Below are 12,606 nucleotides of genomic sequence, written 5' to 3'. Positions count from 1 at the left end.
TTAACGATGGAATTCCAAGCTGGCGGAATCGGTAGGCTAGCTGCGTAGGCGTTCGCTAAAATTGACCTCCAATGAACCTGTACTATTTTTAGTTACTTCCTATACGGGGCATCCAGTCTAGCATTGCGTAAGGGACTTCCCTTCAATGACGTTTTCCCCAGTGACACAATTCTACTCAGTACTGCCCACATTCTCTCTGCTGATAAAGGGGACGCGTCGAGCCAATTCACGCCACTCTCCCCCCAACTCGCGGAAACCGAATAGAGCGAAGTCACCGAGAATCCTCCAAAAAGCACGAACCATGGCCTCGTTCGATTATCAAGGTAATATTTTTTTGCCACGCCGCGGTGTTGGCGTCTCGCGGAGACAAACGGGGAAGACTACGACCTCTCGAACCATATGACCCTGCGCAGTCGCTTCGCGACGATGAGCGCGTTTATTTTCCCTGCGAAATCGTGCGAAAGGCGAGCTCGTGCTTCGCCAGCAGCGCCGCGCCCCTCTACAACTCACATGTCCGGTGGCCGTGCGGCGTCGAGAAAACGCAAACGTCGACCCCCCGCCGCCGCCGCCGCCGCCGCCGCCGATCGGTCCAACGCCGAAAGCGGTCCGCGAAAAATGCGCAGGAAGCGTAGGGATAGTGAAAATGGTATCGCTCTTTCGCGTTTCCCCCCCTCAGTCATTTTGCCGGCTTACCTTGCGTCACTGTTTTTTGTTTATATTTTTTCTAATCGTTCTTCTCGCGCGCAGCCCTTCGAGTTCGTTTGCCGCCTTGCGCCGGCAATTGGATGACCGACGACGGAGGTCGAACGCCGCCCGTTCCCTTCTTCGGCGATCCGGGTACGCAAAGACCTCCCCCACGCAAACAACCCGTAATTTGCAACGCGCTTTTTCCGCCCCAGTCATCGACGGCATGGACACGCGCAGCGCGAATCTGACCTACGACGACGCTTTCGCGCAGAGCGTCGTCGTAAACAACGACGTCGACGACGGTCCGCAGGCATTCGACGGGCTCCTCTCGACGAATGACGTCATCAATCAGGAACGCCGCGCCTTCGAAGCGTCCGTATCGAAAGACGAAATGCTTCGCGACATCGTCGACGTCGACATGATGAGCAAATCGATGTTGGAAGAGGCGGCCGGCGAAGCGGCCGAATACTTCTGCGATTTCTCCATCGTCGACGACGCGACGCGCGGAAACGTCGATGACGTCATCAACGATCCCATCCCGCCGCCGACGGGACATTGCGACTGCGACAACGAACTCGACTCGTTTCAAGTCGAATCGCCGCTCAATGACGTCACGGGAGGCGTTCCCATCATGCGACGTTCGTCGACGGCGAGCAGCGTCAGTTCGGCGCCGCCGCCGCCGCCGCCGCCGGCTGTCGTCGAACCTATGGTTACCATGACGACGGCGACGTCAGCAACAACCGTCGTCACGTCGTTGCCGCCCATGTTTGTAAGCAACAAAACGCCGCAGGATATGGTCGATTTGACTGTCGCCGTCAAAGCGGTGAAGAATCAGTCGACTGCTTTGCCCATTGTGACAACGTCCGGCGCCGGCGGCGGGGCTCCCATTCCTATGATTCCGCCGGAAATGCACATGTGTTCCATTGGGACGCCGCCGCCGCCTCAACTCTACGTCAGCAAACAGCCGCAAGCCGAGCAGACCGTTCTCTATAAATCCGATTCGCCGAATCGCGGCGTTTTGAAAGATCGCGACGGAAGAGGATTTCCAACCGTCGAGGTGCGCGCGCAAAAAAACAAACTTCTATTACTAATTTAATACTAATCTCTATATTATACAGATTGCGAATTACATTGGTCCAGCCGAAGTGCGCGTTTTTGCTGCGACGTCGACGGGAATTCCGCATCCCTACTATTTCGTCCAATGCGTTGAAGGAGTCGGACATTGCCACGCGAAAAATGATCCGCATAGCAATCTTCCCTACGCTTGCACGGAAATCAACGTTCAGTCATCAGCGACGGGAGCCGTCAATTCCAAAGCAATGTATGTCAGAATCTAGAACCCCCTCCTATTATTAATAATGTTTTTTACGTAGATTTCCGCGGTTGAGCGTGAAGCGTTTTAAGGATAAGGAAATTTTGTCGCATTTTGCGCAGTGGGAGCACGAGAAGTCGATTGTCTATCTCAAATTCCTTGCTGTGATCAAAAGCCCGCTGATGGAACCACAGGTCTTGCAAGTGACGTCCGACCCAATCAAAATGAGTAAGAAATAAAAGAAAGGCAATCGATTGATTCGCGATCGAATTTTTTATTTGAATAGATAAGAAAGCGGATAAGAAATCGAGGGGTCCTCCCCTGCCCGACGGTCCGCCCGTTCTTCAACGCATTATTGGTCAGTGGCTCTCTCTCAGTGGCCACGATGAAATCTGCCTCTTTGGGAACAACTTTGCTCAGGGTAAGACAATATGTACACACGTGAATTTTTATTTTATTTGCTCTCTCTAGATTGTCGCGTGTTTTTCACTTTTTTTGCGATCGATGAAAAGTGCGATTTGGCGCAATTGCAGGCGATGAAGTCGGATGATTCGCTCTCGTGCTCTCTCACTCATCTGCTCGTTCGAATTCCTCAGGCACCGATATCGAGTTTTCCGTTTGTGCCTCGTCGTCTCGGCGCCAAGATATCCGTTTCCAATCCCACGTCGAAGTTTCCCGGCTCCAATTATTGCGTGATTGAATACGTAAGGATTTGAGGGGGAGAAGAAAAAACGGGAAATCCGCAATAACAGATTTTTTTTGAAGTCAATCCAAAAAACCTATTTCTATAGAAATGCTTTTTTTTTCTTTAGACAGTTTGCTTAGCTGCTTTTATAGTCTTGCTATTATAGGCAAGAAATACGCATATCGTTTATATATCCCAAAGGGAAAAATCACTAAATCAGTGTATCCGGGAAATCGCACCAACACTCGAACCCGATGTCGACCGTTTCTCTGTTCGTGGGCCAATGCGGGAATCAATTGGGGCTCGAATACCTCAATACCGTCTTGGGAAAGTCGAATTTCAGCGAAACGCCCGTCTATCGGCACTACGACGGCAAATTGCGAACGATTCACGTGGACAGCGAGCCAAAGGTGACTCAATCGCTTCTAAAATCGCGCACGGGTCGTCTACTACGTCGCGAAAACGTTCTCAATACGAAACGGGGACGCGGTTCGAACTGGGCTCTCGGTTACTATGACAACGTCGAAAATGTCGGCGAATCGCTCGCCGAACGAACGATCGACTCGCTGCGTCGCGAAGCGGAACGTTGCGATGCGTTTACGGGTTGCATAGTAACGCATAGCCTATCGGGCGGCACGGGTTCCGGATTGGGATCGCGTCTCGTCGAAACGATCCGGGACGATTATCCTTTAGCGCACTTGATGTCGGTTACGGTCGCGCCCTATTGGACGGGAGAAAGCCCCCTTCAGCAGTACAACAATCTCCTCTGTCTAGATAGGCTCAATAGGTGTTGCGACGCGATTATCCTGTTTCACAATGACGAAATACTGAAAACGCTCGAAGCGGCGAACGCTTCCTCTTCCGGGGGCCCGGGGTCGAATCCCAATCCCAAAATCGGCGTCCCCGATCTTAATCGCGTTATCGCGTCTCGCCTTTGCGGATGCTTCGCGCCAATTCGAACCGAAGCCGAATCGACGGGCGTGCGCATTGGGCAAGAACCGTGGGAAATGTTTCGACACTGTTGCAGCGTCCCCGACGTCAAATTCCTTTCCCTTCATCAACCGGCGTCCGTGCACCCCGCCTCCACGTGGTACGAACTCACGCAAACGCTATGTAGGCAAGTCAAACGTGGCGGCTGTCGCTATGGCGACGTCCCGCTAAAAAGCTTAGCCGTGCTTGCGATTGCGCGCGGACGCGACGCGCGCGATGGAATGATGGCCGATTTGGCGAGAATCGAGCCGAAATTGAAAGCCGGTATGGAATGCGTTGACTGGAATCCATTTCCTATTGACTTTTGGATTGAGCGCGCGGCTCGGTCACGTGCCGCGACGAACGAACGCGAGTTGACTGTGTGTAGTAATAGTAGTGCGGCGAGAGGGTACGTGAGTCGGCTCGTCGCCGCCGCGGAGGAAAAATTTCGCGTGCGCGCGTTTGTGCATTGGTATGTGCAGCATGGGTGCGAGGAGGCCGATTTCGAAGCGGCCTTCGAAACGGGAAAGCGCATTGTGGCGAATTATGATTATTTCATTGAATAAATGAAATATAAGTCACGTGCTTGATACCACGTGATTTCAAGTCGTCCAATGAGACCCGCTTCAGCCATATCTCGGCCAAAACTCGTCGAGAGCGGCCGTACGTTTGCCGCTCCAACCTTTCAGAGGCCACGTCGTCACGCCATCGCATCTAGGGCGGCCAAGAAAGGCGTAACGCCTCGCAGCGAGCCTTCTACCGACGACGGGAATTTCCAAGACCGCGGTGAGCTCGAAAATACGCTTTCTCGTTTGCAAAATCGATCGATTGCCTTTTTACAGGAATCCTGCAATCCTTTGGAAAGGATTGCGTCCCCTACGCGAAGATCGACGGCGCCACGTGGCCAGCGGGGCCCCGGTAAGTTCCCTCAACCGACGTTTCTGTTCTAGATCGCGTGGTTTACGCGATGGAGTGCCTCTGCTCTCTGATAAACGATCGTCGCGTGTATGAGGTACTAAACAACATTTTTCATTGAAATAAAAAAAATGGGTTCTTTTGTGTAGGTCTTCCTGCAAATCTGAACGAATTAAGAAAGCTAGCGAGGAAGAAGAGGACGTCTGCCGCTTTTTTATACGTTTTTTTATTGCATGGAATTCATACACGCACTTTAGCTTAGGGCTTGTGTGGAGTACGCATGTCGCGCGCGCGCGTTTTTACTAAAAAAAGTAGGAGAAACTATGTTCAAATTTTTATTGCAAATATCCCGTATATTCAAATAAAGAATCAAAAGTCCTCTCGTCTCCCCTTCCTCCTCCTCCTCCTCTTTGTTGTCCCTCTGGGCCGTCGCTCCTGCGCTGCCGCTTGACCCCCCTTAGGAGGCCAAGCGGTGGGACTGAGACTGCAGTCCCTACAGTGGACTTTAACCCAAGTTCAAAGGGGGTAGGCACATTAACCTCCAGCCTCCAAGGAGGGAGACTTTAACCCAAGTCCCCAGGAGAGAGCACATTAACCTCCAGCCCACAAGGAGGGAGACTTTGCCCAAGTCCCCAGGGTGAACTTTAACCCAAGTCCACAGGGGGACAGCTGATTAACCTCCGGCTGCCAGGGAGGGAGACTTTAACCCAAGTCCCCAGGGTGATGTCTTCGTCTACATCTTCTTCTTTCTGCATCTAATATCGTCGGATTGGTTGATCCGTTGGGGAGAGGAGAGAACTGAAATAAAAATAAATTAGCGCATTGAATTCTAATCAAATGCATTGTCTTATTTACCTTGAAAGGCTGGAGGAACACTGTGGAGGAGGAGGGACTTGATCCATGTGTTAATATCACCATCTATAAAAAATGCCAATTTCAGCCAAAATTTGAGGTGTGAGGTCAATTTGGTACCGCGAGATCAATCAGGCAACCAACCTCCATTGTTCTATAAAGAAATATTGGAAATCGGAGAGGTCACCGAAATGACCAAAAAACCGTGTGCTATAGTTCACGGTTGCCTAAAAACCTCAACTCACGGATTTCCAAATAAACGCGCTAGATCTACTCTACTTTAGTAGCAGAATAAACGTACAAGGTCAAATTGTTCGTACGGGTCAAATTTCAAACAAAAAATGATCCACTTCCTGTGCATACAGATCGCTTACCTTTCAATGTGTTCTTCAGCTTTTAGAAGAGCCTCTTCAGCTAGAGCTACGATTCAACGCGACGCTAATCGAGTACGAACTTACCGATGGACAAAAAAATTGCTTCAATCCGCGATCGCTCATTCTCGACGCGTTCTTCGGCGCTTCGACGATCGCGAAGGGCGTCCAGCATGTCATCCAATAGTAGAGTGAGCTGCTGGAGCTGTTTCCGCGGCCGTAGACGACGAGAAAACCGTCCTGCACGTTTCGCCACGTGCAAGGGGTGGCGCGCGCGCTACTACTACTGTAGTCCCCAAAAAAGTTACACAGCAAAAGCACGCTGAAAAGCAATAAGCATTAGTTAAAATTGCACAACTAACACATCTGTCATTTTTTTTCCAAAGGATGACCAATTTCAGGATTTCTTCTAATTACCTACGGTAAAAAAATCACGTCACAATTGACGAATTGCAAATACACTGTAACTACTTTACCTGAAGAGGAACAAAATTCTTTTGAATTCTATTCATACCGGTAGCTACTGGAGGCGGCGGTTGAAGATCCGGCATGGGCAAACGAATGGCCTGTTGATAGCCGTAGCCACTAGGGGGAACCATTCTAGACTGAGGATTGTACAGTCCGGCAGAAGAAAAAGTAGCGGGAGCAAGAAGATGCGGAGGCGGCGGAGGCGGAGGACGTGGAGGAAGGGAAGAAAAAGACGGAGGAAGAACTCCCTGAGAAAGTAATGATATTATTATAAATTATTATTATTATTTATTACCAGATGTTGCAAAGCTGTCATTGCTGCTGATTCGAAAGCATCGCGCTGATTCATAGAAGGAAAGCCACGAAATCGATTTCCGGCCGCATCTACATAACATTCAAAGCCTCCTCCCTAAAAGAACGCCAAGTAGAATAAGACAATTGCCGCGGGGACCAAAGCATACGATTACATTAGGAACGCAACGAAAAACTGGCGCTGGAAAACTTCCAAGCTGACACCAGTTCAGAAGAAGAGCACTAGGCGGCGGCGGCGGCGACGGAAGAACAGAACGTGGCGGCGGCGGCGGCGGCGGCGGAAGAAATTGAGGAGAACTGTTCTGATATTGATGTTGATGCAAACCGGGACGTACTAGAGCGGCTGGAGGAAAAGGAAGAGGTTGAGACGGCGGCGGGGGCGGCGGCGGCGTTGACGACGGAACGTTGAGTATCCTTTTCAATTCTAAAGATTTTTGATCCATCTAATAAATAAATTAATTAATTAATTTATTTTTCTCTCTATTATTACCTCGCTGATTTCGTTGCGCGTCATCTGCAAGTCGCTTAGTCCCTGCATTGCCGCCGCCATGTCCGGATCGAGAACGTCGTCGCTCGTCGTCGTCGTCGTCGTCGCCGCGTGAACCCATTCTTCGTCTTTTGACGTCGTCGAGTCGATTAGGAGACTCTCCTTCAATATCTGCTCGATTCCTTCCGAAGAAATCGGCTCCGTTTTTTTCGTTTTTTCCTCCTCGTTCGCCGGTCGTTTCTTGATTTGAATTTCTCCCACTTTCGGCGTTGATTTTTTCGCCGCCGGACGATGCTGATTGTGACGTGGCGGCGGCGGAGCCGGAGCCGGAGCCGGAGCCGGAGGCTCGTATTCATCATAGTCTCCCCTTTCGAGTCTCTGACCGAAACTCAGATTTATCAACGCTGAGGCGCCGATTTTATGACCGCGATTTTCGACGCCGTGTATCGTCTTTCCGCCGAGAAACGACTCATCGAAAACGACGTCAAAAACGTCTAAATAGAAGCGGTTAAATCGCTCGAAGGAGGTAGGGGGAACTGACCGCCTTGAATCCCAATAATGACGCCGCGAAATCCAAAGGGAACGGCGCCGCCATCTTGAACGTAGACAACGCGATCGAAGAGACGATAATCGGCTGTTGAGTCGGGAGGAAGACGATCTACGCTTTGATTTGGCTAGGGAGGACGTAGAATAAAAAAATCGAGAAATATAAAACGCTGACTTACTGAGTAGATAGCATTGGGTTTGACTTTGAGTAAAAAGTATCTTGTCTTGAGGTTCTATGGATATTGATTATGAACTAAGAGGTTCTTTTCTTCTTCTTCTCTACTTGTTCTTTGTGTCGGTTGATTATTGAATCAATAGTTTTTACGGTGCCTTCGTTGATTGATTCGCTGCCACACGGAAGTAGCTCGGACTTGTGAGTGGGAAGACTGTGAAGCCACGTCATCATCTCGCTCAAATATCTAAAAATACGTCATAAATTTAATTAATCGAAAAATAGTATTTACTCGGGGTTATCCGGGAAAAGGTTTCTTTCTTCGTAGACGTCGACTTCCGGGAATTCTTCAAGTGCAATAAAAAATTCAGTAAATCTAAATCAATAATCAATAAGATTTATAATAAAATTATTAGTCTTTTAAACCTTTCTATGTACTCGTTCAACAATTGGACGGCGCGATACGAATACGTCCACATTTCGTTCACTTTTCGCGCGTAACCCGGAAGCTAAATAATCAATAATTAATTATGAATTTTTCCCCGTGACGTCATTACCTCTTGATTGCGACGCGCGTTTTTGAATCGCAAACCGACGTTGAATATTTGCACTTGCGCTTTGGATTTCGTTTTCGTCTTCTCGATTTTCACGCTGCTCATTATTCGACTCAAAACGAGCGGATGTAGACCCAATTCGTAAGAAATTTGACCGGACGGTTTATATTCATCACCAGAAAACTAATAAAAAAAATTGAAATATTAAAAAATAGTCAGACCTTGATTTCAATTCACTTGTAGCCATTTGATGTCTTCGAAATCCGGTTCCGGAACGACTGCCGCTTTGACGTGTATTCTCTTTTTCTCTTTGTCAACGTTTTTGACCTGAAGATGCTCGAGATAATTATTCTTCTATAACCAATTAATTACAATACTTTTGCTGTTGATCCGTAGTAAGGATTGGAGACGAGAAAACAGTCGGAGCCAACGGGAAATAATTCGCTTAGCGTTTCAAACGATTCCGACGACTTTTCAACAAAAACGTTGATATTCTTAATACGTGATTATTATTATTAGTGTTATTATTTTCTCTGGATAAATACCTTGACGCATAATTGATAGGGATAAAGTGACGGCTCGACTTCCCATTGTTTTTCAACGTCAACGCGATCCAACTTCGAATTGTAAACACGCCTAAATAAATACAATTATTAAAAAAACAACGAATCAAGTTAAAAAATCCTAACCTTTTCCCAATTAGACAACTCGCTTTCAGCAAAATTTTCACGGGCCCAATAAAAATTCCGTGACGCTCCGAACAACTACAGTAGCAGTAAATAATTTAGAATATAATTATCAATACTAACGTTATTTACAAAAGGGTCTGATGTCGCGCGCCTCTTTGCCATTCTCCGGCCCCCCGTTGCGTTTGTGGATGAGATTGAACGCCCTTACCACTAGTACCGATTTTATATCTAATATAAATTAATTTTAATTAATTAAATTAGGTAATTATTTTTTGTACACTGCGTCTTCAGTCTGGACTGAATGAACGAATGCCTCCACTAAATGAGGCCATCCCACGTAACACGTTTTTCCTACTAGTTGCTTAGCAACCACAGCTGCATCCTGGACATTATTAGATTGAGATGGGATAGCGGTTCAGAATATACTAGTATACTGACTGGAATACTGTGAAGAAATTTTTTCAAATCGATTATCATGCTGACGTTTTTGCTGGGACTTTGAAAAACCCGTACGTCAGCGTGCTCAAAACGAGCCTGAATACGCGCTCGTATAAAAGTAAGTGAAAAAGAAGAAGAAAATGACCTACTTCGTATTTGAGGAATTTAAGCGTCGGAAATCCGGGAAAGTAGACGTCCTGTCGAACGCCGGGACATACGCCGCGTCTCAGGCGATGACGAGGAAGCGAGAAACAATCGCGAGAAAGTTCGGTGCACCTAAGAAAAAAATACCAAAAAATATCATCATTATTATTAAATCGTCTTACTTGGCTTTGCAATTGGTGACATCCGGGAAACCGCGATACGTCGCCTTGAAGGTGAATGGGACGTCTGAGGAATATTTGTAGCTGAGGCACATTCCGGCGGCGTTTCTGTCTTTTTCGTCTTGACTGAGATGACATTCCAATGGCTCCATTGCCTTGAGAAGTCTTTTCTAATAAAACAATGATGTAATTATTTATTTATTTCTTGATTTTTTTTCTATTGACTTCTTCTATAAAAGGAATTAGAACGACGGCTTCCCAATCTTGCTTCTTTCCATTCAAATCCGTGTCGAATTTTTGCGGATAAAAATCGATTATCGAAGAATCCTGATTAACCATCAACCCCTATTAAAAATTAATTAATTAACCAAATATTGATAAACAATTTTTCTTACTTGAAACGGATAAGGCAAAAGTTCTTTGCTCGCCGCCGGCAAAACAGCAAGCAATTGCTCAAAAGGCTTAAACGGCTTCCCCAATTCAAAATGTATATCGAAATTGCTAATATTTCTAATGTCTGACAAAAACGGAGCGTAATGATACGGGTAAAACCTTCAACAAAAATAGAAATTAAATTAATTAATTAATTAATTAATTAAATTAATTCACCAACTCCACGACGGAACCCCGTTGAAATAATAATGCAAAATCCACTGAATAGCGACAACGTAGCACTTGGACTGCTCCTTCAAAGCCCCACTAGAAAACCCCAAAATATTCAATAATTAAATAATTAATTCAATTCTACCTGTCGACGTCATCAAATCCGAGTTTTTCCCTATAGTACGTTTTCTTGCGTTGGGCAAATTCCGACGCAAAGAGCCCGCCTCGATCTTTAAAAGCATCCGGGAGTCCTTGAATGAGAACGTCATCTTTTTCATTGACGACGTCAATTTCGTCATCTTCGTTCTCTTCGTCGTCATCGTCCTTGTCCTCGACGTCATCACTGAAATCGGGATCCGGGACGTCAGGTAGTAGCGAACTAAATTTCGTATCGTTGCCGCTAAATAAGGAGGCCAAGCCCATTTGTTCAAACTCAGCGGGTTTGGACTTCTTGAAATTATGTTATTATTTGTTAATTTATTTTTTATTTATTTGTACCTTTTGTTTTGATTTTCGAGATCTGCCCCGCTTTCCTTCCAGATGACGCAAGTCTGTCCACATGGAGTCAAACTGCTCGAAATCAAACTGAAAAAGAATACAGAATTATTTCCCACAATCTTATGACGCACGTGATGTATTTTCATTTACCTTGGACAGGACCTTCAAATACGTTTCAAATCTCTTCAAATTCAAAACGCCGCCTTCATTGATATATCCTAATAGAAACTAAATAGTATTTGTCTTCATTGTAGCTAAGTTCTACTACCATCCAAACTAGGCAAGACTTTCTTGTACGTTTCATACAAATAAGGCAAAGCATCCTCAACAAAAAAAAAACCAAACCCTTCATATAAATTAATCCCATTTATTTATTTATCCTTTACCTGATTGATGTGCATGTCAGGCAAGTGAGGAATGAAATCGTTTCCGACAAGAAATCCCATTAGAACCCAGTCATCAATCACTCTCTCCAAGTCGTAGCCAAACGGAAGCTCGCTTCTAATTGGATAAAACTCGTGATCGATGTACTCTCGCATGAGAGACAAATGAAGAAGATGAAACGTCGTCTCTTCGGGAGTCGGAATCCTAAATCAATAATAAATAGTTAAATAATTAATTTAATTAATTAATTAATATACCTTTTTTTGGATTTTGCTCCGCCGAATCGAACCTCTTCGCGAAGTAGCGAAAAGTGAGGCTCATGACTCGACAGTCCAAGCATCATCTATAAATCAATAAAATTAAGTTTAATTATATGTTATCTTTGGCTCACCAAATCAGCGTCAAGTCCATAGAGACAATGTCTCGTATTGGGATTGTAGTCCGCTTGAGTTCTAGCCCATCGAATATAGTCCATGATTTTGTGTTCGCCTTCGCCGGGAACCTGAACGAAAATACTATATATATATTTATTTAATTACTTATTGATTTCTGACGTCATGTCCCGATAAAATGACGTTGACGTTTCGCCACTTTCGATCGGTCGACATTTTCTTATTGACAAAATACTTGAGCTGTTCGTTCAATTTCACCATGAACTCAGTCCCTAGATAAAAAATATTAATAATTCTGACGTCACAAAATCGCGCTTACCGGGCGTAATGCAATTCGAATCGAAGCGAGCCTGTTCCGGCAACGTTTCGCCGCGCGAAAGCGCCTTCTTGATCTGATCTTGAGCTTCTTTCGCCGATCTGATCGAAAAAAAAAACGAAATCCCGTCTATTTCCTTATAAGGAGACGTTCGAAAACGCACCGAAATCGACGTCCGCGTTGCTGATTCATCTTCGCGCGCGGCGCGACGCCGTCGACGGCCATGACGAAGACGCGACGCGGTTCGATGATGTCGAAGAGAACCTGACGTATTTGTTTACGGGTGGCGTAAGAATTCGCGTTCTTTTTTTTTCTTCGTTTACCTCGATGTAGTGGAAGATGTCCGTGAAGATTTTCTCCTCGCTGATGCGAAAGTGCACGTCGTCGTCGTTCGGATGCGAGCAGATGTGAATGATGCCGTTCATGTCGAGATAGAGATTGTCGAAAATGGGAATCTGAAAAAAGGCTCGAGTTCCGGCGTGCTGGCGACGCGCTTCGTCGACGTCGTACCTGATGCTCGCGAACGATTTGGCTCAAGCAGGGATAGCGTTCGCTGATCCATCGGTAGAACTTTGGCACTCCCATGTTTCCAACGCACGCAGTCCGGGCGTTTCGCTTAGCGCACACATCGTG

The 12,606-nt window shown here is 46.4% G+C and overlaps 3 protein-coding genes and 1 long non-coding RNA gene across 5 annotated transcripts; 2 read left to right on the top strand and 2 right to left on the bottom strand.

The window, feature by feature from the left end:
• Positions 1-172: 172 nt before the first annotated feature.
• LOC136196565 (uncharacterized) lies at positions 173-2,900 on the top strand. Its single transcript, XM_065986151.1, has 7 exons — positions 173-323; positions 748-837; positions 900-1,744; positions 1,806-2,008; positions 2,061-2,227; positions 2,286-2,420; positions 2,471-2,900. The coding sequence occupies exons 1-7, from the start codon at positions 302-304 to the stop codon at positions 2,713-2,715; spliced, it is 1,707 nt and encodes a 568-aa protein (XP_065842223.1). The 5' UTR covers positions 173-301; the 3' UTR covers positions 2,716-2,900.
• Positions 2,901-2,938: 38 nt separating this feature from the next.
• LOC136196577 (tubulin delta chain-like) lies at positions 2,939-4,937 on the top strand. The gene is made up of 3 exons (XM_065986167.1): positions 2,939-4,439; positions 4,496-4,665; positions 4,718-4,937. Exon 1 carries the CDS (start codon positions 2,939-2,941, stop codon positions 4,217-4,219), a length of 1,281 nt encoding a protein of 426 aa, XP_065842239.1. The 3' UTR covers positions 4,220-4,439; positions 4,496-4,665; positions 4,718-4,937.
• On the bottom strand, positions 4,791-6,019 carry LOC136196610 (uncharacterized). The gene is made up of 3 exons (XR_010672277.1): positions 5,795-6,019; positions 5,424-5,486; positions 4,791-5,366 (listed from the first exon to the last, which is right to left on the bottom strand). It is a non-coding gene; the product is annotated as an uncharacterized lncRNA (long non-coding RNA).
• Positions 6,020-6,078: 59 nt separating this feature from the next.
• Positions 6,079-12,584, bottom strand: LOC136196556 (5'-3' exoribonuclease 1-like). Of its 2 annotated transcripts, none has more exons than XM_065986136.1 (35): positions 12,484-12,584; positions 12,297-12,428; positions 12,137-12,237; positions 11,977-12,074; positions 11,820-11,929; positions 11,657-11,767; positions 11,523-11,608; positions 11,268-11,469; positions 11,150-11,204; positions 11,032-11,099; positions 10,882-10,968; positions 10,529-10,833; positions 10,390-10,479; positions 10,176-10,332; positions 10,006-10,125; positions 9,784-9,950; positions 9,607-9,733; positions 9,458-9,553; positions 9,298-9,401; positions 9,149-9,247; positions 9,020-9,094; positions 8,876-8,966; positions 8,708-8,824; positions 8,568-8,657; positions 8,334-8,513; positions 8,203-8,285; positions 8,069-8,152; positions 7,888-8,023; positions 7,784-7,837; positions 7,600-7,732; positions 7,062-7,552; positions 6,727-7,014; positions 6,555-6,668; positions 6,268-6,507; positions 6,079-6,208 (listed from the first exon to the last, which is right to left on the bottom strand). In XM_065986136.1, exons 1-35 carry the CDS (start codon positions 12,556-12,558, stop codon positions 6,161-6,163), a joined length of 4,614 nt encoding a protein of 1,537 aa, XP_065842208.1. In that variant the 5' UTR covers positions 12,559-12,584; the 3' UTR covers positions 6,079-6,160. The 2 variants fall into 2 exon arrangements, with proteins under 2 accessions (XP_065842208.1, XP_065842209.1); XM_065986137.1 differs by having other exon boundaries at positions 10,529-10,830.
• Positions 12,585-12,606: the final 22 nt, after the last annotated feature.

This window comes from Oscarella lobularis, chromosome 16, assembly GCF_947507565.1.
Source record: "Oscarella lobularis chromosome 16, ooOscLobu1.1, whole genome shotgun sequence".
Lineage (NCBI taxonomy): Eukaryota > Metazoa > Porifera > Homoscleromorpha > Homosclerophorida > Oscarellidae > Oscarella > Oscarella lobularis.
The sequence above is the reverse complement of the archived record's forward strand: the minus strand, read 5'-3'. Positions and strand labels throughout refer to the sequence as shown.

Bases quoted from the DNA above. Each gene is read 5' to 3' on its own strand.
- LOC136196565 (XM_065986151.1), top strand. From the start codon at position 302: ATGGCCTCGTTCGATTATCAAG. The intron at 838-899 runs GTACGCAAAGAC...TTTCCGCCCCAG, and splicing joins TCCCTTCTTCGGCGATCCGG to TCATCGACGGCATGGACACG. The intron at 2,421-2,470 runs GTAAGACAATAT...TGCTCTCTCTAG, and splicing joins TGGGAACAACTTTGCTCAGG to ATTGTCGCGTGTTTTTCACT.
- LOC136196577 (XM_065986167.1), top strand. From the start codon at position 2,939: ATGTCGACCGTTTCTCTGTTCGTGGGCCAATGCGGGAATCAATTGGGG.
- LOC136196556 (XM_065986136.1), bottom strand. From the start codon at position 12,558: ATGGGAGTGCCAAAGTTCTACCGATGGATCAGCGAACGCTATCCCTGC. The intron at 10,969-11,031 runs GTAAATGAAAAT...ATTCTTTTTCAG, and splicing joins ATTTGAAGGTCCTGTCCAAG to TTTGATTTCGAGCAGTTTGA. The intron at 9,951-10,005 runs GTCAATAGAAAA...TTGTTTTATTAG, and splicing joins TAATTCCTTTTATAGAAGAA to AAAAGACTTCTCAAGGCAAT.